The following is a 26,905-nucleotide window of genomic DNA, read 5'->3' on the forward strand; positions in this document are numbered from 1 at the left end:
TGAGAGAGAGAGAGAGAGAGAGAGACGAGGGGGTAAGACAAAAAGAGAGTGAGAGAGGGGGTGAGAAAGAGGGTTAAGAGAGAGAGAGGATGAGAGTTGAGTGCAAGAGTAGAGAGAAAAGCCTGAAAGAAGATGAAAGAAAGATGGTGAGAGAGACAGAGAGATGGAAAAGAGAGACAGAAAGAGTGTGTGAGAGCGAAAGAGAGTGAAAGACGTAGAGAGAGGATTAAAGAAAGAGAGACAGCGAGAAAGAAAGAGGACGAGAGAGGTAGTAAACATGCTCGTACCGTGAGCGACCCAGCCGTGCTTGCACTGGTCACATGTCCGCAGGTGAATCTTTCCTGGTTGGAAACACTCACACGAGCAGTTCACCAGTGTGCACCGAATGGCCTGGAAACAGAAGAGAGAAAAGAGGCAGGTCAGTCCGGAGTCCAGCCATAGAAATATGTTACAATAAAACTGAACGGACACACATAAAACATCGCTCTGAGGCCTCTACCCTTTTAAAATACCTCTTTGAGTCCAGCTGAATTCTGATTGGTCCATTGTTTATCAAGTTATTTCATTGGGCTAGACTTTACTGGTTGGAAATTGACAACAGCCACCGAGGAATTACAGCACTTAATTTATCAACAAATTCCACTTTTGAATCATTCTAAACAGGGGCGTCGACAGGGGAGGGGCAAATGGGTCTGTTGTCCGGGGGCCCAGAACTGAAACCTCTGTCTAGTCATTTATATTAGGGGGGCCCATGTAAGTAAATAAGTAAAGTTTATTTACATAGCGCTTTTTACAGACAAAGGTCACAAAATATGTCACATACAAAAAATAAAAGATAAAATGTATGTCCCGGGCCTTCAAATTTACATATGTGTGATCTAATTTTATTTTAGAATATCAGATGTGTTAAAATCTCAAAAATAATAGTGAAAAAAGCAATAATCATAGCAATAATTTGACTTAAAACTTGAGTATGACTTATGTACAGTTTGTTGCATTGTTCTCCCATTGACTAAAAGTGACGGTCAGGGTTCCCACTCTTTTTCACAACATTTTTAAAGTTTTTCACAACCTAAAGTGAATTTTCCATGACTTTTTTTTTGTAAAATGGAGCATACATTTAGGGCAGGGGTGTCCAAACTTTTTTCATCAAGGGCCACACAGACAAAGCAGAGGGCAGATCGAGGGCCGTAAACTGACGCTCAATACAGTGAATGAATGAAATATGTGCAGGTTTAACATGTTAGAATGAGCCATCAGTCCTTTATTCATGCTAAGATCATTAAAACCACACGCTAAATATTAAATTAAATAGATTTTCAAAAAACTTGCAGTAAAAAGTTCATTTTTAATTAATGCAAGGTCATTTGGGCAATTCACCTGGAAGACTGAGGGCCAAGAAAAATTTGTCTGAGGGCCGCATTTAGCCCAGGGGCCATCATTTGTACATGCCTGATTTAGAGATAAATGTGAAATGTTAACCCTTTCCGCTCACTTTATAGTTTGGTATTATAGTTTTTTAACGTTCAAAATACTGTCAGTGCATTTATTGTCGTCTTTTTTAAACAAAAAGCGCATACGTTTGGAAATAATCATAATAGCCCCATGATAACTTAACAGAACGATGCAGTTGCGTGAAAGAGATTTTAAAATTCTATAACTTTTCCAGGATTTCCATGACCTTGGGAAGCCTGGACCGTGCTGCTGTCTTGACCAGACTTAAAAAAGACATTTGTAAACTAGAATTTTCATGATAAAATGTAGTTAAAGAAGAAAAAAAGTGAAGAAATGAAATCAAAATCAATCACAACCTTACGATAAACTTAAAAACGCTGACAAAAACATATGAGAACGCGGAACCGGCTTCAAAGAACGCCACGTCCAATGAACGATATCAGCGATGAAACTGCGAAATCATTTTCAAATTATTCCATCAACGGCTCCGTTTCGCTTTTTTCCCCCCGTAATCTCCATAGTGTGACTGTACAAAGCACTTGTGTAACCTGTTTTGACTGCCGCTCTATTACTCCACACGGTCTCCGCTGCACTCGGCCTGACCCCCGAAGCTTTTAGTAGCCCCGCGCCAACCGTCCAGACGTCGACACGGCCCGCGCCTTTAGCCGTAAACCACGAACCACCGAAAACACAGGTAAAAGTCAGCGCGGGTCTTGTGTCTGTATATGGACGTGTGCAGAAGAAGAACGCGTGATATACTGCCTCAACTCCATCATTCAAATGAGCCCCAGGCAGCTGCAAGCCATAAATATCCCAACTGAGGACTAAGGAGTAGAAAGATATTTAAAAACATGAATCTTAATCTACAATGGCAGTTCTTTTGTTTACCAGACACTTTTTTTTATCGCGATCAAGATGAATTGGTGATTGAGGATAGTACAACACTCCAGCTATAGCCCGGGCTGCCCAAAGGGAACTGAAGCAGGACCGGAGGAACGCGCAATGCTTTTCATCTATTCTCAAGTCAAATATTACGTTCCTCTGAGATAAATACGGGATCCGGCGATGTTGGCCACGCAGACATTAAAGCTAATATCTTGGCGCAATAAAGAGTAGGACTGAGTATTTCTTAAAGGACCCGTGTTAGATTATTTTCTGATTTATGTTGTAATGTTTCCTCATCGAAAACATACGTGGAGTTGTGTTTCGTTTCATTCACGTAGGTTTAACGCACAAACCCTGCATGTTTAGGCTGAATTCTTCGTCTCTAAACGCGGAAAATGAAGTTCCACCTTGTGAAATCATGTGCCACTGTGTTTTTAAAGTGGTTTTAAACAAGCTGACTACATGTTTTCAGTTTATAAAGAACAAAATCTATCAATCTGGAGCATTTAACTACCCCCACGACTTGTAATCTTTGTGTATATTGTTATCCGTTTTCTTTGCAAAAAGTTTTTAAACTCCATACACCTTCACTAGAATCATTTGGATAATTTCAGCCGTGGAATTGCCAAACTCTACTAATAAACGTAAAAGGAGGTGTAACTTGAAAGCTATTTCTTCATGACATCACAAGGTGGAACAGAGCATTTTGAGCTTTGGAGATGTAAGTTATGTTTATATGACGACGGTCTGAACAGAAGATGCAAAAGTGGCATCGCGTTTTCACTTTTTATTAAGACGAGCGTTTTCGGGAGGAAATCTGCATGCATAATGTGTGTGGAATTCGATTGTGCATGCATGCCAGGCGGCGAGGTGGCGATGCATGTGACGTAAACGCGTACGCGACGTGAGCAGATCTGACCAGAGTTTTGCGTCTTGGGCAGTGTAGACGGAAACGCTACGACGGAGCGTGTTCAACTTTTAGACTCTGGGGCGTGGTTTCAGATTTCTGCGTTTTTAAGCCGCCAAAAACGCCGTCACCGTCTAAACGAAAGGCATTTCTGATAAAATATTTCATCCTTTTTACCCGCAAGTGTTCTCATGTAAACAGGCCCATAGACAAAATTAAAAAACAGGATTACTCAAACATGTGTGAATGAAACAAAGCACAACTCTAAGTATGTTTTTGATGACATTATAACATTATATTGTGGCTTAAATCACTCAAGAGTCAATTTTGTGTAATACAGGACCTTTAAGACAAATTTGTGATCCGCAGATGTTAGACACGCAGACTACAGAGGTAATAAATTGGCATAATAAGGAGCTAAATGTGATATATAGTGTTATAGCGCATTAAAAACACTAGTGAGTCAATGCGAAATAACTGAGACATAATGTGAACGATGGTGCAGTAATGATTTTTAGAATGTTTGAAAAATGGTGCAAGCTGGCAGTGGCTTTGTGTCAGTATCAAAAGAATTATTGACGTGAGTTCTCGCTAAGTTAAACTGTGAACGTATAAGCTATGTGTCATTAAAAGCAGAAATAAATGCTTTCTAATTGTTTCAATGTTTCTTTGAAAATGCCGTTTTGGTAGAGGGTGAAAAACATGACATAAAAATGAAAAATCAGGTCAGTTTGTGTCAAAAGTGCCACGTTGAGATTATGTAAAAGGACGCAATCTTTATCAAGCTTAAATAAAAAGTTTAAAGAGAAAGAGAATAGTAATTTTTATTTTCTGTAATCACCAAAACAAAATCATTCTTCTTTGTTACCGTGAACAAACAACTCAACTTCTTTCTTATCAACAATAATGCACATTGCCCTCGTATGTATTTGTATTTATTTTGACCTCCATTAACTGTGAAAACAAAGTGTCATATTGATGAGAACACTGATATCTCTGGCCCCAGTGATAGTATTGCCTTACCCGTGGACCGCAGTGCCATAGAAAGTGTCTCTTATCAGTCTTTATGTATTTACAGTCAGCTCCAAAGGCACCTGTCCACTGTATCTCACTGCGTCTCTGCACCACCAGCGACAACGATGTGACAGACGCGATCTCGCGAGGTCAAAGGCCGAAGTCCGTTTGTCTGGCAACTGCTGGAGTTTCTCAAGAGCGGTTGTCGATATCAGGAAACAAGGGCTTTACCGACAACATTCTCCAAAACAGTATTTCTTAAGGATTTGAACAGTATTTTGTCATAAAAGTGGCCACGTTACGCAATTTTCTGATCTATGTTGTAACGTTTCCTTATCCAAAACATGCCTGGACTTGTTTTGTTTCACTCATACATGTTTAACACCTATAAAACCTGCATATTTAGAGTTCTTCTCGTGTCAAGTGGTAATACAAGAGGTGCTTCACTGTGTTTTTAAACTCCATACACCTTCACTAGAGTCATTTGGATAATGTCTGACCTGGAATCGCCGATCTCTACCAAACTAAATGTAAAAAAGTAACTACTAACTTGAAAACTAGCACTAGATGACATCACAAGGTGGAACAGAGCCTTTTGAGCTTTAGAGATGTACATAGACTAAGACTAAAGGGTTGTGTGAATGAAACAAAACACAACTCCAGGTTTGTTTTTCATGTCTAAAGGTTATTTTTATATGATGATGGTCTGAACAGAAGACGTAACAGTGGCGTCGCGTCTTCGCTTTTTATTTTGCATTTAGATGGAAGGAAATCTGCGCACATGCAGTGACGCAAAAGTGTGTGGAATTCCATTGGGTATGCATGTACTTAAAGTAACAAGGGCATCTTTGGATATGCAGAAGTTTTCACGCCACATATTTTCATCAGCTCCTCCTTCCACAAAGTCGTCGCCTTTGTTGACGAAATGGTGCATCCAGAATTTGACAGACGTAATTGCAGATCCTTCTCTGTTCACTAATAGTATCTCTGCAGATTCTGTACATTTGTTGGGACATTTGTTTCTGTGTACTGTGTGTATGTGACGTAAACGCGTATCTGACGTGAGCAGATCTGACCAGAGTTTTGCGTCTTGGGCAGTGTAGACTGAAACACTACAGCGGAGCGTATTCAACTTTTCCACTCTGGAGGGTGGTTTCAGATTTTTGCGTTTTTAAGCCCCAAAAACTGCGTCACCGTCTAAACGAAAGGCACTTCTGATAAAATATTTTGTCATTTTTACCCGCAAGCGTTCACATGTAAACAGGCCGTAGACAGACCAGGAGGAAAAACCAGGATTACTCAAACATGTGTGAATGAAAGAAAGCACTTTAAGTATGTTTTTGATTACATTATAACATTATAGTGTGTCTTAAATCACTCAAGACTGAGTTTTGTGTAATATAGGACCTTTAAGATAAATATGTGATCTGCACATGTTCGCCCGCAGACTACAGAGCTGGAGGGTGGTCTCAGATTTTTGCATTTTTAAGCCCCAAAAACGCCGTCATCGTCTAAACGAAAGGCACTTCTGATAAAATATTTTGTCATTTTTACCCGCAAGAGTTCTCGTGTAAACAGGCCCCAAAAGTCACAATAATAAATTTAGCGTAATGTCGTTACTAAACCTGAATCATTCTTAATAAACTAGTGTATTTATTCTTTATCAGTTATATCTTTGTTTACGTCATGTAAGTATTACCACAACTCACTCACACAAATTTATATCTTTAAAATGTTTCCTGCCCTCATATTGTTGATTTTATTTTACGTGAGTCTTTACCTGTGCACTGCTTGAGTCCTCCCCCTTCAGCTCTCTATTCCACTTTTTCACGGTTATAAATATGACACGGATTTAGCGCCACGTCTTGTAATGTCAAATATAAAAGTCAACTCAACGCTAATCTGCAAATGGCACCATAAAATCCATAAACCTGAATCCCCAGCGCCGGGCCCAAGGTGTAGAGCAGATTAACACTGCGGGTGTCAAAGTGAACATGAGCTAATCCCACTTTAAACACTCAAGTACAGCCACTTCTAACCATCACCGCAACCGGCCACACACACGGAGACAGAAGCAAAGATTATTCACTTTTTAAGCTCTCCAGGTGCAGCCGCTGGCCTTATCCAAGTGAAGGGATTATATAGTGTGTTAAAATTTATCCACAGTGCACAGAGGACATTAGTGATGCACCGATACCGATATTGGATAAGAATATTACCGCCGATACTCAAAAATTTAAGCAGGTCGGACAAAGATGTAGATTGTACTTACAGTATTGTATTATCTTCACTGTTGGGCAAGTTACTTTAAAACTGCAATGTGTTATTTATGACGCGTTACTGTCATTTCAAAGTGATTCGTTACATATTACTGTATTTAAAATGTAAGACATTACACGACTATTGCAGCACTTTTAAGTTACTCTCACTAAAATAACTGCGAAGATGCTGAACTTTTGTGCCGTATATGGACTGAACTAGGACTAAACCAGGATTGAACCAGAACTGAACCACGGACTGAACCAAGGGGACTGAACCAGGACTAAACCAAAACTGAATCAGAGCTGAACCCGCACTGAAAAAGGACTAAACCAAGGACTAAACCAAAGCTGAACCAGGACTGAATCATGACTAAACTAGGTCTAAACCAGGACTGAGCTGAGGACTAAACTAGGTCTAAACCAGGTCTAAACCAGGACTAAACTAAACTAGATCTGAACTGAACCAGGTCTAAACCAGCTTTAAATCAAAACTGAACCAGGTCTAAATCAGGTCTAAACCAGGACCAAACCAGGACTAATCTTGGTCTAGAACTTGGAAGCGTCAGCTACGTTTAGCCCCGTGGTGCGCGGTGATAACGCGGTGATTTTAGCAAATTCGCATGAAGATAAACGAAAAACCCACCACTTCAATCCAGGTTAAAAATGCATTGTAACGCGCGTTACTCACATTTGTACCGAGTAAAATATTACAATTTTTTTCCCCCGTAATGCCACATTACTGCGTTACAGCAAAAAGCAATGCATTACAGTAATTTGTTACTTTTATAACGCTTTACTCCCAACACTGATTATCTTAGAGAAATGATATAAAGTGAACAATCGTTTAAACCTCTTTGGCAGATCAGTATTAGGACTGAAAAAGATTGATTGGAAATGATTTACTTTAGGCTTGGATGCATAAAAATGGGTAATCCAATTTACAAATATACTAGGCCAAACTAATCTATAGATACTTTGCGTCTGATGTCATCCATATTCCCTACAGATGTGACGCTAACTGTAGGCTCTGCTCTGTCTGAGGCTTTGTTCGACTTTAATCAGAGGTTTATTTTAGCACAGACCAGAATGAACTGATTTAGCTGGAACTACAACAGGCGACGATTTGCGCTGTTAAACAAGTCTCTCGCACGTCATATTACAGTCACGAGCGAGTCAGCATTAGCCAGTCATTTTTCAGTTAGTCACACTCACCGTTTTTGTTGAAAATCAAACACCTAAACAAGACCATGAACGCTCGTATTCATCACAGGCTCCTGAAAATGCGTTGTTGAAATCCATTTTGTGTTTTTTCTTGAGTTTTCCGACAAACTGTTTGTTAACGTGCGCATTGTGTCACTATAGTAACTCCTAAACACTATAAATTACAGTAGAGATTCATGTAGAAAACCTCCAACATGATGTCACTGCAACGCATCAATTTTACATTGTTTGTAAGATGTAAATTCCAATTAAAAGAACATAGAACAGAGGTGTTTCTAAGGAGAGGCCAGAGGAGCACATGCCACCCATTTGATGTTTAATATTACTTATGATATTGTACAAAATTATAAAATGAAAACAGACATTAGGGGTGTAACGGTACATGTACTCGTGCTGAACCATTTCGGTACGGGACATTTGGTTCGGTGCAGGGCAGTACACGAGTAAGTTTGCGCAATTTTGTGTGTGTTTACATTAATATTCACAAGGGAACTCGTCCGTGATTAGGGTGAAAGTGTTTCCCGCGGCGCTTTATAGTTAGGGCGACCACCTTGACAATACTTGCATCCCGCCTTGACTACGTCCCTCTGAAACCACGTGAATCCTCGCAAAACTACAGTTGTTGCACCGTGGTCCTCACTTTTCGCCAAAAATATGAAGATTGAGTGAAATTTCATGCTGGAACTCGTTACGTTTTGAAAGGTTTGGTTTACTGTTTACAAGGAACTTATTTGTTATATTTCATACATTTGTTGCTTATTTGAGAATATTTTATTTAACTTATTAGTATTACCAAGCAGCACTTTGCATTTACATCTCTGATACAAGGCACTTTACTGATATTTATCCTGTTTAACGCTGCTGTATATAAACATTGTCATATTACTGTAAATGCTGCACTGTTACTTTTATTGTACATAATCATTTTTAAGTCTGTTTTTTAATTATTTTTAAGCCTTTATCTATTATCTGTTTTATTGCATGTTCTTTTTTTTTTTTTTTTTTTGCTGTTCTTGAATTGCGCACGTTGCAACACTGGAATTTCCCCACTGTGGGACTAATAAAGGCATATCTTATCTTATCTTATTTATTTTATTTTCCCGTTTATATAATGTTAAAACAAATTACTGGTTTAATAAAAACAACAGAAACAACAACCAACTGTTTCTGCGCTTTGTTCCCATCTTGTACCGAAAATGAACCGAACCGTGACCTCAAAAACGGAGGCACGTACTGAACCGCGAGTTTTGTGTACCGTTACACCCCTAACACATGTACATATCCACGGTTTGTTTTATTTTAAATGAGTTACAAAACTAGGAACTTTAACCGGTATTCTCAAAATGATCACCTTCTAGACTTGGGCCTGCGCCAGGAAATATATAACATTAGTAAATCATTCATGTTTACAATTACTGGATAAATATTTGTATGTAGTAGGTAAAAGTAGGCCAATAGCGCAGTAGTACAGTCATCAGTCTGTATTGAAAGTACTGCTAAGTGGTATTCTCAGTGTTTTCTTCATATCTGAAAAGCATACATGCAATATTCACCTTAAGCCAGACCACATTACACAACCCCGCCTTGAACCGTGCGATCGAATTGCAGTCCATTAATCAATACTACAAGTTGCACGGTCTGTTTTTGCTAGCTCAAGTAAACTCCAACATTCCCACAAAACACCGCGTCTTACATAACTGCCGTAACCTTAAAAAAAAACCCTCACGCCGAACCGCATTGTGTCACGGAGCCGCGCTAATTACCGCCGCGCGAACATCAAGCGGCAAATGAAAATATCAAAATGCAACGGGGCTGTTTACGACGCGAGGTTCCTGACGTTGACGGGATAGTTAAGCGAGCTAATACGGCAATTAAGCCCCGCGCCACTGTCCGCTGTGACAAGGCACCCGCTAATCATTGAGTTATTACGCCGACGAAAGCAGCACCTCTCATATCTGCCCCATTAAGCAGACAGCAGTATTAAGAAACGTTAAAGCTCGGAGTCCCCCCCCCCTCCTTCCTCTTCCTCTCTTCTTACTCTACACTTAAATGGAGAAGCACTGATGGAGAGAGAGAAAAGAGAGAGTGAGGAAGAGGAAGGGAGGGAGGGAGGTATTTCTTTGGGATTTGTTTGTTCATTCTTCCATGTTAAGATGCCAAAGAGCGAGAGAAACCGTAACACGAGATGTCTGTAGAGTGACAACATTGATCATGCAATCGGATGAAAGAAAGATTACGCGATGGAAAAGTGAATGGAGGAGCGAAATAATTAAAGGGGCCATTTGTTACTTTAGACGATATATACAGTTTCACCAGCAGGGGGAGTAAAGAGAAGAGTCTGTGTCTATGAAAGCTAATGTTTTAACTGGAAGTCACTCTTTTTAGGACACGTGTAAAATCTGCGTGACATTTATTTTTGTTTATTGTTATGGAAAAGAAGTCTATATTTTTTGTTTTATATCTATGCATTACTGTCTGAATAAACATGCATTCATTCATTCAAAAGTCTCTAGTACATTTTTTTTTTTTTTTTAACTAGCATTGGATTGTGTACACTGTTGTGTACCTAACACATTAGCTGGATTCCAAAGAAAAGAGATTCTGACTCAGGGCCTGTTTACACAAGAACACTTACGGGTAAAAACCAACAAAATATTTTATTGGAAGTGGCTTTCATTTAGACGGTGATGGCGTTTTTGGGGCTTAAAAACTCAAAAATTTGAAACCACCTTCCAGAGTGGAAAAGTTGAATACGCTCCACTGTATCGTTTTCCAAGTTGTCCAAAAAGATGTAAAACTCTGGTCAGATCTGCTCACTTCGCGTACACATACATCACCACCTAGCGTCACCACCGAGCCGCCAAATTCTGCACACTTTTGCGTCACCGTATGCACGCAGATTTCCTCCCGAAAATGCTCGTCTAAACGCGGAATAAAACGTGAAGACCCGATGCCACTTTTGCGTCTTCTATTCAGACCATCATCATATAAACGTAGCCATAGACATTTTTTCTCACACACATACACACAAACATTTTTTTGGTTATCTTATTTGCCTAGATTTGCTTTTCTGTCTGTTTATGTGTTACAATTTTATCCATCAGATTTAATAACAGAAACAATACAAAACGAACACTTGGACTTTTTCAATTATTATTATTTATTTATACGTTTGGGAGTGAGAAACGCATTCTTCATATGTTTAGTACGAAGAATTGACAAAAAACTTTTTTGAATTGAACTGAACACCAATCTATGGTTTGCCAGCGCAACATTGATAATAGGTGAAAAGCTATGTTGAGTTTAGCCTATTGTGTAAGATAGTCGCAGTTGGTTTCATATAGTTTAAATCATTATTTCAGAAATAGATTTTTTTTGTTTTTGTTTGCCTTTTCACAATCTGCATGTAGGTCAATTGAATGTTGAAAAGAAAAAGAAATGGGCTACCTTCAATGTTCAAATAGGCGACTAATGGATCCTTTTATTGCTGGTTCAATTACTGTTTTTCATTGTTTAAAACTTGAGCAATACTAATTGTTCAGAGAGACGTGATCACTCAGTCGACAATAAAATATCCTCATTAATGTTCAATAATGGTCAAATCCACCTTTATTTTGTGATTTACAAATAATGTCTATTGAGTTGGGTCACGAAGGTTTGTGAGTTTTAAAACATGGGTCCCCAGAAAAAAAGTTAAGGGAAACATGCCACTATTTTCTGATCTGTTTTAATGCTGTATCCTCACCAAAAACATACCCGGAGTTTTGTTCGCACATGTTTAACACACAAATCTTGCATATTTAGGTTTATGTTCACTTGAAAACTATTACTAACTAAGTGACATCACTAGGGGGAACAGAGCATATTGAGCTTCGGAGATGTAGACAGATTAATTATATCATTTTACATCGTGGTTTATGTTACCTCCCTGAACTTAGCCGAGCTGGGTCACAATAAAGGATTACTCAAGCATGTGTGAATGAAACAAAACACAACTCCGGATATGTTTTCGAGGCGGTAATAAAATAATAACATGGCTTAAACCTCACAAGAGTCAATTTTATGTAACTTAGGACCTTTTTGTTAACAACAGCAATGCGAATGTAGGCTAAGCGAGCATAGGGACTGTAAGTTTTAGACATTTCCACACATGTTCGACTGAAAATACTGTTTACTTGAGTGGAATGAAACTTCAAGGTTACAAGTGGACCATTTGGAGGAGAGCCACTCAGTCCAGACATGCTGTTAGTAGTGCTCATAGTCTGTGGTGCGCGTATGGTTTCAACCTGGCCTGAATCAGGGACAGAGTCGGGCTCCACTCGCACATATTTGTCACAGCGGGACGGGGGAGGCTCAACAGGAGGAGGAGGAGGACATGTTATCTGAGGACCAGCCAGAGAGACAGCATTACTCAGTGTGCTAGTGTCTCGCCACTGTTTCCGCTCTGGCTGGGACAACTGAGGGAACGGTGAGTAAAAAGTACAGTGGGGTAGGAGAGAAAGAGAGGTGGTGACAAAGGGGTCTCTTGTCCTGGGTCCCAAGGTTTTAAGGACCCAGAATTGGAGCAGCTTTTTGTTCATTTATATTAGAGGGGGGCCAATGTAAGATTTCTTGCTCTGGACCCCCAAATTTTTGTCGACGGACCTGTGGGCTACTTAAAATGTCTCCACAGAGGGTTATATACTGTATATGTAATCGAAAAGTTTCAACTCAAAATCAAATTCTTAAAGATGTGTTGCGCAAATTTTTGGTTGGGGGTCAGTCACCTTTTTGTTTCTATGAACTCACAGATCTGACCTCTAACTTAGTGTGATTTGGTGTCCATGAAAATAGAAAGTTTTAATGCCATACTGTGAAACATTCCAGACAAAGCAATAACATCTCCATGGAAAAAAAAGCATCTGACGGACCCACAATGCACCTTTAAATTCAACTTTAAAGTCTAAGTTACATGTTTTTTAGGACAACAACCTCAACCGACCCAAACAGAGTAGTCGAATTTCTTTCTTTGTCTAAATTGTATTAAAATATCTTGACAAAACATATGTGTTGTCATTTTTTGTGGTATCCGAACAGGCTGACTTTACTGAGTGTTTATTAACAGTCTTTTCTTCGATGGAACGGAGAAAAGCATCATGGTCTCTGCAAACTATGTTGTTAGAAAGACATTTCTGATACACCTTTTATGTAGTAGCTGTTAAGATAATTGAAAATACATGGACTTCACTAAGTATGCAATAATGTATTCTTCACCAGAAAGGAGCAAAGGATCATGGTCTATGTAGTTTTACCATTCAAATGCAAACTATGTAGTTTCGATTGTTGTTAAACCGTAAATATTTTTGATATAACTTTATGTAGTAGCTGTAAAGATAATTGCAAATATATGGACTGGACTAACTGTGTAATTGATTTATTGTTTAATATAATCTGTTCCTCACAGGAAAGGTGCAAAAGATCAAGGTCAACGCAGTTTCCACAGACTTTTATTTACGGTCTTTCTGATAACTATAGACTCAAGAAAGGTGCATTGTGTAACTTTTCTGGTGGAGGGTCCGTCAAAAGCTTTTCTGCGTTGGAGATGTAATTGGTTTGTCTGGAATGTTTCACAGTATGGTATTAAACTTTTCTGTCTTCATGGAGACCAAACCAGACCAAGTTATAGATCAGATCAGGTATTTATGAGCTATAAAACCCACCTGTAATTTAATAAACATGAGGCAGAGCTGTTTAAAGTCACACTGTGGAACATTTCAGGCAGAGCAATGACCTGATTTCCGTGCAGAAAAGCATTTGACGGACCCTCCACCAGAAAAAGTTACACAATGCACCTTAAACATGACCTTTTGCTGTGTCACTTGGCATGTTTTTGAGTCTATAGTTACCAGAGATGCTGTTGATAAAAGTCCGCGGACACTGATTGATCCTTTGCACCTTTAACATTTTGAAACTTTTAATATGCACTTCCACTGCGTCGCCAACTCCATTGCATCTGCATTCAATTCTATTAGTGTTATTATTTGGTTAACAACTAAGCTACATTTGCAAGGCATCACATTCTTATCTGCAGTGTGTGCGCGTCTGAACTGTTGAGTTTTGTTTAGCTTTGGGCTTGATGTTTCGTGGATGTTTGACTTGGCTCGCCAGCCCCTGTCCCAGCCCTATTGTATAAACACTGACGGTCAGCTATGGCCAGTATCAGGCCCGGGGAGGACTCGCAATTAAAAGACTGTTAGTGGGACAGATGGAGAGCAGCAGGAAATAGGAGCCATGCACAACACAAGACAAGACGACAAGCTCCGGTCTGGACTTTCCGGATCAGTTTCCAAGAGGATTTTTTGGACGAGGAAGAGTCAATGTCATGCAGCAGTGTCCAGACTAGACAAGACAGGACAAATAGAAGGAGATGCACAAAAATGAGGAATGCGTGGATCTTGAGGCCAATATTGGGAGTGACTATGAAATTCCACAAGGTTGGCAAGGTTATGTTTTGCTACCTTGATAGTACTGTTTTCGTTATTGTAACAGTAAGGTCACACAAAAGATGAATCTAGATTTTGGGTTTAGATATGTCGAAATGAGGATCAAGGGGATTTGGGAACATTTTGTCCGACCTGGAGGTGGACAATGTACAATGTGATGACTGTCAAAAGCTTTTGTGCAGTTGACAAAAATCTGTTTTCTTTTGCAATGGAACCTGGAACCTGGATGACTGAGGGATTACACAGATATCCCTAGATTACAACATTCAGCTTTAGTGATTGAATATTTAGTTGTACATCAGAGAATTTTGAGACCTTTCTTGGACCACTCTGAGCAACTCATCACAATTCTTTCCTTGGACCATTTTACAACAATTTGATCATACAAATGGCCACTAACTGATGCCATTATGCGGAAATTAACTGTAATATTCTCCAGTTATTTGTCATACTCTCTATTTTTACTGTGTTTAAAGGGCCCGTGTTACACCATTTTCTGATCTATGTTGTAATTAGTTGTTTCCACATCCCAAACAAACCTGGAGCTGCGTTTCGTTGTTGTTACATTCACACGTTTAACACACAAATCCTGCATATTTAGGCTGAGTTCTTCTCTCAGACGGACAAACAAACTGCCAATCTCTACTGAACTAAAGGAAAAAGGTCGCTGTTAACTTGAAAATGACGTCTTTGTGACATCTTAAGGTGGTCCAGAGCATTTCGAGCTTTGGCAAAACACAAATCTGGATATTCTTTTGAGGCCATAACAACATTCTAACATGGCTTAAAGCTCACAAGAGTCAAATTTCCGTAATATAGGACCTTCCTCGCTCAAGATCTACCATTTTCTAGTTAGGCTTGACATGATTGCACCATAAATATGCGTTGCTTTCTCATCTTGACATCCTCTTCACTGAAACTCACATCGGACCAGCAGCTGTACACCGCCTGGTATTGTTCCTCTAGCCTTTAATTGAAACCTTTACCATGTTCAACACAAACCCACAGACCACATTTCTTGTTTGCTAAGTTAAGCAAAGCCGAGATCCAAATGAAAACCCTGTGTGCATATGTGTACCGCTGCTACGCGCTCAAGCCTCTGCAGAAATTTGTCTCTGGTTCGGGTCATTGTAAAACAGTGAGAGCAAGATGTCCTCTCTTCCACCCACCAGATATTATCTCATCCACGGGCCTTGCTGCTGAAATGCCGTCAATTTCCTGCCAGAAAATGTGCATCCAACGTGTGCGCGAATGCATGCAATGACCTCGCGTGTCACAGCCGGGCTTCAGCTCCGTCGGATAGATCAGGACTTTACAGTGTCCATATTGGAAACAGGTGACAAATAAAACAAGTTGGATGAAGGAAAGCTTTGTAGTGGTGCTCAGCGTGCTACGAAAAACAAGGGAGCGAATACCTCATGCCAAGACTAATTTTTGCTTTGTACATTGGGCGAAACTTCAGAAGGAGTTTTCATGTCTTACAAAGTGTTACAAAACATACTATTAATCTTTTAGGCCGGGTGTGAAAGGTTGTTGTAGAAAGCGTGGTTCGCAATTAAGAGGTGAAAGTACCACTGATGGCTATTGTTGGTAACAGTAAGCCTTCGCAATGCAGTTTTATTGGTGGTTTAGCGTTTAAAAGCCTAATGTATTTCATCTGGGTTTGCTGAGTTGGTTAACGAAAGTATGTTCCCCATTGGGTGGATTAGCATGGTTACGTTTTCAAATTAAGTGCAGTTTAATTTCTGGTTTCCTGGTTTCGGTGTTGTTTTTAGTTCAGTACGACTTTCGTTCCAACAAAATTCCAATTCTGCTGGATCATACTGGTTTAAGTGACGACGTTGGCGACGTTTTCACGCTGTAAAGTAAAATAACGTTTGCCTCAGCTCGGATATACTTACGGTAGGATCAAAATAGGACATTAATGCCAAAATAGAAGCAGGAAAAGTGTTGTTAGTTTGCGACACGTTGGCGTTATCGTGACGGTAAAACTCGGCACGGGTCGCTGAAAGATTTGGAAAGCTCTTACAAACTCAACACGGTGAATAATAAGGAGTTACGATAATGTTGGGAAAGTGAAATGAGGAAAGTTGCAAACATTTTCGAATAAAGTAGGTTTGTTTTCATGTAAAAATAGGATAGTACGAATCAGATACAGTTTCTTCAACATTTACTCCTGGTTTATTACTTTCTTGGTTTAAAATTAACTTTAAATATTTGCATGTTGGTATTTGGCATATAAAGTGAAAGGATCAGTGTTCTCGAGAGTCTTCCTGTCTATTCCCCGAGGGCCCGTGCTGTCCTCCGTGTCAGTTCTGGTTTGAGCCGAGTGGCTGGCAGTCGCATGAGCCAGAGGTGCCTGTCCTCTGTGCAGCTGTGCGTCTGGGCTTTGACACGGGGCAGAGCGACTAGAGCTATGCTAATGGGAACCAAATGGGGCGTGAGTCCCTGGTGGATTACAGAAGGAGAAGGGGAGCATGTGTTTTCATGTATTCATGCACAGGACCCGGGACCCTTGGCTTTTCTTCCCTTCTTTCTGCTCCGTCCTCAAATCAAACAAGTGGAAGCAGCTACGTCGGCTTTGCACGCACCCCTAATTAATGCGTATTTGGACTTGACAGGTTTTCATGTATTGTAACTCGGAAATGTAGCTCAAATCTGATAAAATCTGTATACGGCTATAGCAATGTTGATGTTGGACCCTCCTCTGAATGCGATTGGTGACAGACTGTAAACTACTTGGTTGCAAAAAACCCAATGCGAAAATAAGGTTTGTAAATAAAGAAAAATTTACGTATTTAGACATGACAGATTTTTTCATGTAAGTCAGACATGCATCTCAAATCTGATAAAACTGTGTATACAGCTATGACAGTGTTTATACTGGACCCTGCTTTGAATATTACAGCGAAAAACTACTAGGGGTAGGGAAAAAATCTCTAAATTTGAAAACAAGGTTTGAAAATAAAAATAACTCAATGCGTGTTTAGATTTGACAGAGTTTCCTGTAACTCATAAATTCATATCAAATCTAAGACAGTGTTGGACCCTGCTTTGAATACTACAACGAAAAACTACAAGAGTTGAAAAAAAAAATTAAGGGTTGAAAATAAAATTTAACCAGGCATCAAAAAGTCTGATTGATAGATTTTTGTATAACACATAAATGCATCTCAAATCCTAATAAAAATGTGTATACAGCTATGACAGTGTTTATATTGGACATTTTTTTGAATACTAAAATACGAAAAACTACTAGGGTTGAAAAAAAAAAAAAAATCTCCAAATGTCAGAAATAAGGAAAACTTGACTCAATGCGTGTTTAGACTTGACAGATTTTCATGTAACTCACAAATGCATCTCAAATCTGATAAAAATGTGTATACAGCTATGACAGTGTTTATATTGGATCCTGCTTTGAATACTACAGTGAAAAACTTAAAAATTTTAAAATAAAAACTTTCCCAGGCATCAAAATGTGTTAGAAGTTAAATGTCTGATTGATAGATTTTTATATAACTCATAAATGCATCTCAAATCGAATAAAAAGGTGTATACAGCTATGACAGTGTTTATATTAGACCTTTTTTTTAATACTAAAATACAAAAATCTGCTAGGGTTGAAAAAAAAATCTCCAAATGTGAAAATAAAGTTTGTAAATAAAGAAAAATTAACTCTATGGCATATTTAGACTTAACAGAGTTTCAGCTGTGTGTATACAGTTATGACAGAGTTTATACTGAACCCTGCTTTGAATACTACAGCGAAAAACTACTAGGGCTGAAAAAAAAAAAAAAAATTAAATAAGGGTTGAAAATAAAAACTTGACCAGGCATCAAAAAGTCTGATTGGTAGATTTTGTATAACTCATTAATGAATCTAAAATCTGATTTAAAAAAATAAAATGTGTATACAGCTATGACAGTGTTGTTTATACTGGACCTTTTTTTTTTTTAAATACTAAAATACAAAAAACAACTAGGGTTGGAAAAAAAAAAATCTCCAAATGACAGAATAAGGTTTATAAAAAGAGAAAAATTAACTCAATGCATGTTTACACTTGACAGATTTTTATGTAAGTCACAAATGCATCTCAGTTCTGATAAAAATGTGTATACAGCTATGACAGTGTTTATATTTGACCATTTTTTAAATACTACAATACGAAAAACTTAAACAAACAAAAAAATCTCCAAATGTGAAAATAAGGTTTGTAAATAAAGAAAAATTTACTCAGTGGTGTATTTAGACTTGACAGATTTTCATGTAAGTTGGACATGCCTGTAAAATCTGATAAAAATGTGTATACAGCAATCACAGTGTTTATATATATATATATATATATATATATATATATATATATATATATATATATATATATATATATATATATATATATTATTTTTTAATACTAAAATACAAAAAAACTACTAGGGTTGAAAAAAAAATTTTTCCAAATGTGAAAATATGGTTTGTAAATAAAGAAAAAAATAACTCAATGACGCATTTAGACTTGACAGAGTTTCATATAAGTACGTGTAAAATCTAACAAAAATGTGTATATAGCTATGACAATGTCGATACTGGACTTTTTTTTTAAAAAATATTAAAATACGAAAAACTGCGAGGGTTGAAAAAAAATTTCCAAATGTCAGAATAAGGTTTGTAAATAGAAAAAAAATGAACTCAATGCATGTTTAGACTTGACAAATTTTCCTGTAACTCACAAGTGCATCTTAAATCTGACAACACACCTATGCCAGAGTTTATATTGGAACTTGCTTTGAATACAATAGCAAAAAAGTACCATGAAAAAGTCTCCAAATTTGAAAATAAGGTTTGAAAATGAAAAACTTTCCCAAGTGACTGTTTGATAGATTTTCCTGAAACTCATAAATGCATCTCATCTCATCTCAAATCTGATAAAAATGTGTGTACAGCTATGACAGTGTTTATATTGGACCTTGTTTTGAATACTAAAATCCCAAAAAACTAGTAGGGTTGAAAAAAATCTCCAAATTTGAAAATAAAAACTTCCCCAGGCATCAAAATTTGTTCCAAGTTAAGTGTCTGTTTGGCAGTTCTTTCACCTGCTGACCCCAACAGGAACACTTGGCTGCGGCGTGAACATGAGCCCTGTTTAGTCCCTATCGTCTTACGCATGGGAAAAACGGTTCAAGTCGTGAAAGTTTACAAGCCCCTGGTGATTCTCTGTGTCATATTAGATCAGTTTTGCAGGACTATTTGCATACTTTGGCACTACTGCTAATGAAAGGACAATGTCAATGGCAGCTCCGGATCACGTAAAATCTGAAAACAATCTCTGCTGAGGAGCGAGTTATGACATGTGGCGTTCAAGGGCCTTCCGGGGGATGTCCAAGCCTGACCACGGCCACAGTTCAGCGCTGTCTTTTCCCGTTTGTCAACCGCCGTATATGACTCACCCAATCACCATCTGATTACTCCTGGGATACCACAAGAGAAAGCTCCCAAGACCCTAACCTTTTCATTGTGCTGTCAGTGTCACAGTACGTATTTTTGTTGTTTTTTTTAAGGCACATTGTGTAACTTTTTTGTTTAAGGGTCCGTCAAATACTTTTCTTCTTTGAGATGTTACTGCTTTTGTCTGGAATGTTTCACAGGATGGGATTAAACCTTTTTTTCTAGGTGTTTTTGCGCTATAAACCCACCTAAGTTAGAGGTAGAGCTGTTTAAAGTCATACTGCGGAACATTCTAAGCAGAGCAATGACATATCCATAGAAACGAGAAGGTGTACCATTCGGTTTTTTGAGTCTCAATCAAGAACGTAAAACAATAAAATGGGAAAACAGTTTGTTATTTCGTTATTCCGTTTTAGTGTCAAACAACAAAAAAGTGAACCAAACCAGATTTCGACCTCGATTTAATTTAAAGTTTATATTCGAAACCTGTCTCTTGCTATAGAATTTATTATTACCATGTATATTTTTTATTCTGTGTTATTATTTTGTGTTGTGTGAGCTACTGTGGCCAAATAATTTCCCTTCAATAAAGTTTGTCTAAATCGTGACATTTCAGACTGTTTCCCATTTTCTCGTTTTTCGTTCTTAATCGAAATTCAAAAAAACCAATGATACAAGGACAACCCTCCTCCAGAAAAGTTACACAATGCACTTTTAACATTCAACAAAACATTTAACAAATCAAAACCTTTCAAACTTCACCCAAGTCAAGCCAAAATCCAAAATCACCAGTACGTCCAAGAACGAAGTCCGCATCCAAACCAGGATCTTCTTTAGAGTACAGTCAGATAATGGTTTGTTATTTCATTTTGTGTGACTGGGAGGAGCTTTCCGAGTTTTAAGAATGTGTTTTGTTTTTTTAACGCAACGAGCACCACCCCGAAAAGTCCTCTCCTACCAGTGACGACACTTTGACCCTGAGTCACCAGTATGATAAATGCATGTGCTCCGGGACAGTCATGCTTGTTTATGAATGGACGGATAAAGGCCCCAGCTGGCTTTTCTACCGCGAAATAGAGGCTGCGCTAGTGCGAGTCTGTGATCTCACTGTAATGTGCCATGCTCTCACTCTCTCGGCCTGTTTAGATGGACCACAGCGCATTGTCAGTTCAAATGTGGAGGCATCCAGGGAGCGGTGCAGCCCAGGCTTTTGTGCAGACAGCAGGTCCGGGTAGAGGGCCCCCAGCCAGACCCCCTCTTCCCTCTTCCCCCCCCCTCCTCAAAGCGCTTCCCCAGCCGGAGATCAAACCATCTGCCCAGTGACAGACCTCTGGGCCCACAGACACAAGGCCAGGTTCAAAGCCCGGTGCTGGGGGAGTGTGGGAGAGAGGGAGCCGCGGAGGCAGACCAAGGGAAAGTTGGCAAAAAAAGGTAGAGCAGAGCGAGGAGGGAGCGGAGCAGAGGGAGGCATGCAAGTTGATGTATAGGAAGGTTGTAGCAAAGTATGAGGAAAGCTGATAAGCGCGGTTTGCCGGGATCAGCATGAAATCGTCGGATGGTGTCAAACTTTATCGCCTATACATTCTTTGCGTTTCACTTTCAATTACTCGGCTTTGAAACTAACGTCTTTTTGGGTCTCAGTGAATTACATTTACATTTATTTATTTATTTCGATCATAGGTAGCAGAAGTATACAGCAAGGCCAAAAATTCAAGTTAATGCATCTGATATAAAAATGTATTGAACAGATACATATGTACTCTAGTTTATGAAACTGTTTACCTTTTTCTGTACCATTTTTGGTTCTAAAGTTACATATGTTTTAAACAGACCATGTATGAAACATGGAACAAAAATTATTTCCCAAAGACCTGCAAATCATGTCAATAAATTGATGTATTTCATCATATCTTGTGTTATTCCATCTTTGAACTGTTGATGAAGGTACAGGATTTTTCAAAAAAAAATGTATTTAAAATGATAAAAATTTGCTTGGAAGGACTGACATATTTTATAGAAATAGTTTCCTTTCATTTTGAAGTAATATTAAAGTATTCGAAAGAAAAAAGCTGACAAATTATCACAATTCATGTATCTGTCCAGAGTTAAACATTGAAACGTCTTTATAAAGAGGCTGGTGCACAATTTTAGGTTTTCTATACAGTTGTTCCAGAGCTCCACCCCTTTAACAGATACACAAAATTTCATAATGTTTGTTCTAATTTTTCTTTGTGATAAACATGGTCGTGCCTCTGAGCTCATATTGGCTCTTTCAGATTTTGAACATGTTCTGTAAAGATGTTGACAGGAGATTATTGTTTACTTTGAACATGATTTTCAGAGTGTAAAGGTCGAATAAATCATACAATTTCAGAGTTTGAAGGTTTATAAATAACGCATTGGTTGGTTCATTATAAGCTGATAATGTGATTGCTCTTCTTGCCTTTTTTTGCAAGGTAAAGACTGGATTTGTATTAGTCTTATAGGTATTGCTCCAAGTCTAATCTGAATGTCAAAAGAATGCATTGTCGTCGGTGTAGTGGGAGAGCGGTGACCCTGAGACTATCTGAGCCAAGATATGGACACCTGCAGTCCCCCTCCACCACCACACAAACAAAACAACCCCAGCGCCGGGAAAGAGTGACCTTAAGAGAAATTCGAAAAACGGCGAAGATACTGATGAAAATGATCAAGTATGACCTACTACAGTGCGTCAGTTCCATTTATTATTTTGATAACGCAAGGAGGGAACATATCTTGCTTCAGAACTCAAGAAGGAAAACGCAGAATGAGACAACTTTTCAAACAAACTTTACAAATCGAGTGTAGGAATGAATAATTAAAAAAAAAAAATGTCTCACTGACCAGTTTAAAGGTACAGCAGTGTGCAGTGTGTAACTTTCTAGAGGTGGTGTCTTACGGAAGCCGAGACCGGTCACAACAAACGCAAACGCCGCAACAAATACAAACGCCACAACACAAACGCAAATGCCGCAACACATTGAAAAGCCACAACATATAAAAAAGCCACAACGGAAGTGACCGCGGGACTCTATTTTCCGACGGACCGATCAAGCGGCAAGTGAAGAAGAAGAACTAAATGTGAAAAGTAAAGGAATGGAAAAGTTGGAAACGTAAGTAAAAGTTATTTATTGTTTTATCATTATTCGTTTCACGTTGTAGTTCTTCTTCTTCACTTGTCGCTTGATCGGTCCGTCGGAAAATAGAGTCCCGCGGTCACTTCCGTTGTGGCTTTTTGATGTGTTGTGGCTTTTTAATGTGTTGCGGCATTTGCATTTTGTTTTGGCGTTTGTATTTGTTGAATGTTTGTAAAATAGAGTTTTTGTTTGTTGTGGCTTTTTATGTGTTGTCGAATTTGTATTTGTTACGTGTTTGCGTTTGTTGTGATTCGTTCCCGTAAGACACCACCTTAGAAAGTGGCTTTTTCATGTGTTGTGGCTTTTTTAATGTGTTGCTTTTTATGTGTTGTGGCTTTTTAATGTGTTGTGGCTTTTTGATGTGTTGTGGCTTTTTAATGTGTTGCGGCATTTGCGTTTGTGTTGGGGCGTTTGTATTTGTTGCGGCGTTTGCATTAAAATAGATTCCTGCAGTCATTTCCGCTGTGGCTTTTTTTGGTTTGTTATGGCTTTTTTTGGTGTGTTGTGGCTTTTTGTTGTGTTGTCGCATTTGTATTTGTTGCGGCGTTTGCGTTTGTTGTGACGCCTCTCGTCTTCCGTAGCGTCTGGATGGAGTTTCATGCTTTGTTATTGTGGATTATTTGGAAAAAAAACACACATTCTGGCTGTGAGCGGGGTCGCCTCTCCACAGATCTGACTGTAGCGTGGCCTGGTTTGGTCTCCATGACGACAGAAATTGTTAATCCAAGTCCAAAAGGAACAACATTTGCACAGAAAAACAAACACGAAGAAGGTCTATAAGGGTAAAAAGAGTAAGGTTTGTGGAGATGCAAGCCCAGATTAAGGTGTTTTTTGTGTTTTTCCAGTGACACAAACACAATCAGCTTGACATTTATTTTCGTTTTTGTCGAAAAAGTTACGCACTGTGGCTTTGTGGTAGCGTATTTACACTGATTTAAATGGAGACACAAATCACAAACGTATGCTGCTCGCAGATTTGAAGTCACCGACCAGCTGCATGACAAACAAACTCGCTCTTTACTCATATCCCCTGTGCACGAACTCATCACATCCACTCATCAGCCCCCCCCGATCCGCGAGGGGACATCTCCATGACGACCAGCGGGACACACACACACACATCACCGTGACGACAGGAGGACAGCCCTGTGGACACTGCCCCCAAAATTGCCTTTTTACTCATCACATGGCATGGGTGGGACTGTAAATCTCCCTAATACTGGCCCTTTCTCTTTCTGGGTCTCTCTTTCCCTCCCTCCTTCTCTCCGCCTTTCTCTCTCTCTCTCTGTCTCTTTCTCTTGTTATCTCTCTCTCTCTCTGTGTCTTTCCCTCCTCACTCCCTCTGTCCTTCTCTCCCCCTCTTTCTCTCTGTCTGTCTTTCTCTCCTTCTCTCTCTCTGTGCTCTCTTTCGCTCCTCCCTCCCTCTCTCCTCCTCTTGCACTCTGTCTCTTTCCTTCTCACCCTCCCTTTCTCTCTTTTTCTGTCTCCCTCTCTCTGTCTCTCTTCCTCTCCTGCCTCCCTCCTTCCTTCTCTTCCCCTCTGTCTGTGTCTCTTTCTCTCTCCATCTCTATCTCTCTCTCCTTCTCTCCCCCTCTTTCTCTCTGTCTCTCTCTTTCTCTCCGTCCCTCCTTCTCTCCCCCCTCTCTTTCCATCTCTTCTCTCTCCCTCTCCTCCTCTCTCTCTCTTTGTTTTTCTCTCTCTTTCAGTCTCTCTTCTCTCCCCCTTTCTCTTTGTCTCTTTCTTTCTCTTCGCCTCCCCTCTTTCTCTCTTCTCTCCCGCCCTCCTTCTTTCCCCCTCTTTCTCTCTCCTCTCTCCCTCTTTCTCTCCCTGTCTCTCTCCATCTCTCTTTCTCTCCCTCTCTCATTGTCTCTCTCTTTCTCCCCCTCCCTCCTCCCCTCCCCTTTTCTCTCCCTCTCTCTCTTTCTCTCTCAGTCTCTTTCATCGTCTCCCCTCCCTCCCTCTTTCTCTGTCTCACTTTCTCTCTTTGTCTTTCTCTCTATTTCTGTCCCTCTCGCTCTCTTCCTTTCTCTACCCCCCTCCTTTCTTTTTTTTTTTTTTTTCTTCACTCCGTCTCTCCTCCCTCCTTCTCCCTCCCTCTTTCTTTCCCTCCCTCTCTCTCCCCAAATTCCCCTACAAGTGTTGGACGCGCTCCGAGCACAGATCTAATCTGCCCAGTGCTTCTTTATTTTCTTTGACCATTTTAATGCAAAAAATCCAGGGCTAATTTTGTGTAAGCAATCTGCAAATTATGTGTATGGACTTTTTCAACTACACCAAGCACTACTGTGGACGGGCCTGGCTCCGGTTCAAGACACACGACGGGGCAATAATATTTGTTTCTTTCCTCTGAGTTTTGTTGAAACAGCGTGTCAGCGTGGCCATTTACTTGTAAACAATAGGCTTCAGTTTGCAACAGCTGGGCCAAGACAAAAACTACGGTTGAATGGAAACCTATAAGCGTAGTTATTACTGGTGACATTTACATATTAAACTCAAATGCAGTGTTTTCGTTTGGAATTTGGAGATACTGTGGATGTGTAAAAATGGGGGATTTGATTTGAAATGCTGGCGCAGTTGGAGAAAAATTATAGTACGCACGACGGCGGCTTGATTTTGGAAGTAAAATCGGAACGCGTTTTGACGACGGCGTTGAAGAATTTACAAATGAATCAAAATCTAAGGAACTTTTTTGGTCGCCGCTTGCTCTATCGCTCTATAGATGTTATTACTTTGCCAAAAATATTCCACAGTATGGCATTAAACTTATCCAGTCTTTATTCATTGTGTTTTTATTACTCAAAAATACAAACAAAAACATATATCATTATTGTGCGCTGGGCTACATCTCCATTAAGGCTGTGCAAAAATATTGAAATATCGACATATCGTATTGTTTAATGTATCGATATCAGGAGCTGCTGCACCGATATATCGCCAAGAGTATTTTTTGGTATTTTTGACTAAATTATTTTGTTACTGCGCTACAGTTTTGTTGCTTGTTTAGACGAAGGAAACTCGTTTATGCGACACATTTGACATTTTCACAGCCCTGATTTTGCCTTTATTTTTTATTGAACCATATCGAATCGATTTGAACGTATCGTGGCCTATGTATCGAGGTATGTATCGTACCGGCAACTTCTTAATGATACCCAGCCCTACTCTCCATAGACTTTTTATCAGGGGTGTAACGATATCCAAGTCTCACGATACGATACGAACCTCACGATATGATATTTATTGCGATATTTTGTGGATATACTTTTTCCTCTTAAAATGCTTTGACAAAACTTAATCCAAAGAACTTAAAAGTGCTTAGAACTGCTATTTCTTCTTGTAGTCTGGACTGAAATGGAGCAAAGGATCATGGTCTATGTAGTTCTCTCTGTCTATTGCCGCACCATAACTCTTAATTTAAGCGAAGAGACTTCTTATTCGATATATTATGATGGTAAATGATATGATTGTGAGAACTTTGACGACACGATGTCACAATACAATCCCTACTTTTTTATAACATCAACTGCTTGTTTCCGGGAAAACACTTAATTTAATGAACATTCCGGGCACAGTGACCAATTTCGATGGCGATTTCTTAGCAGATGGCAGACCCTCCACCACAAAAGTTACACAGAGCGCCTTCAAACGTACACAAAAACTCTAAACAAATGGTTAGAAAAGCCAGTTTGCGCCTACCTCAGCATGCATGGCAAACACAGCCCTCCAGTATCAATATGGCAGCTTCAGCATTACATCCAGTGCTTCCATGTGTCCTGGTTTTTCACAAGACAGTCCCGTCCAACTCATACAGGGGGAGGAAGCCTTTGCCCAATGACTACATGGCTGCAGGGACAAGCGTGTCACTCCCAGAGCCACACAAGCCAAGCAGTGTGTGTGTGTGTGTGTGTGTGTGTGCGTGTGCGTGCGTGTGTGTGTGTGGGAAGGGACAGGGGAAGAGGGAGGGACCAGGACGGAAGACCAAAGGAGAGTCCATCGGGGTGTTGGAGTTCGTTATCAGTCTTACAAAGTTCACAGATAGAGGGGCTGAACTGGAGGCTAGACACTGGAGTCATAGGTCA

The 26,905-nt window shown here is 39.5% G+C and overlaps 1 protein-coding gene across 1 annotated transcript in view; it reads right to left on the reverse strand.

Annotated features, from left to right (window-relative positions):
• Positions 1 to 26,905, reverse strand: part of LOC110160755 (zinc finger protein basonuclin-2) — a 135,823-nt gene that overhangs the window by 8,561 nt on the left and 100,357 nt on the right. Inside the window, exon 3 of the mRNA XM_055158498.1 lies at positions 288 to 390. Coding sequence (XP_055014473.1) covers positions 288 to 390 — 103 coding nt within the window. The remainder of the gene's footprint in view (positions 1 to 287; positions 391 to 26,905) is intronic.

This window comes from Boleophthalmus pectinirostris, unplaced genomic scaffold, assembly GCF_026225935.1.
Source record: "Boleophthalmus pectinirostris isolate CB_2022bp ecotype Guang Dong unplaced genomic scaffold, ASM2622593v1 HiC_scaffold_22, whole genome shotgun sequence".
In the NCBI taxonomy this organism is placed as follows: Eukaryota; Metazoa; Chordata; class Actinopteri; order Gobiiformes; family Gobiidae; genus Boleophthalmus; species Boleophthalmus pectinirostris.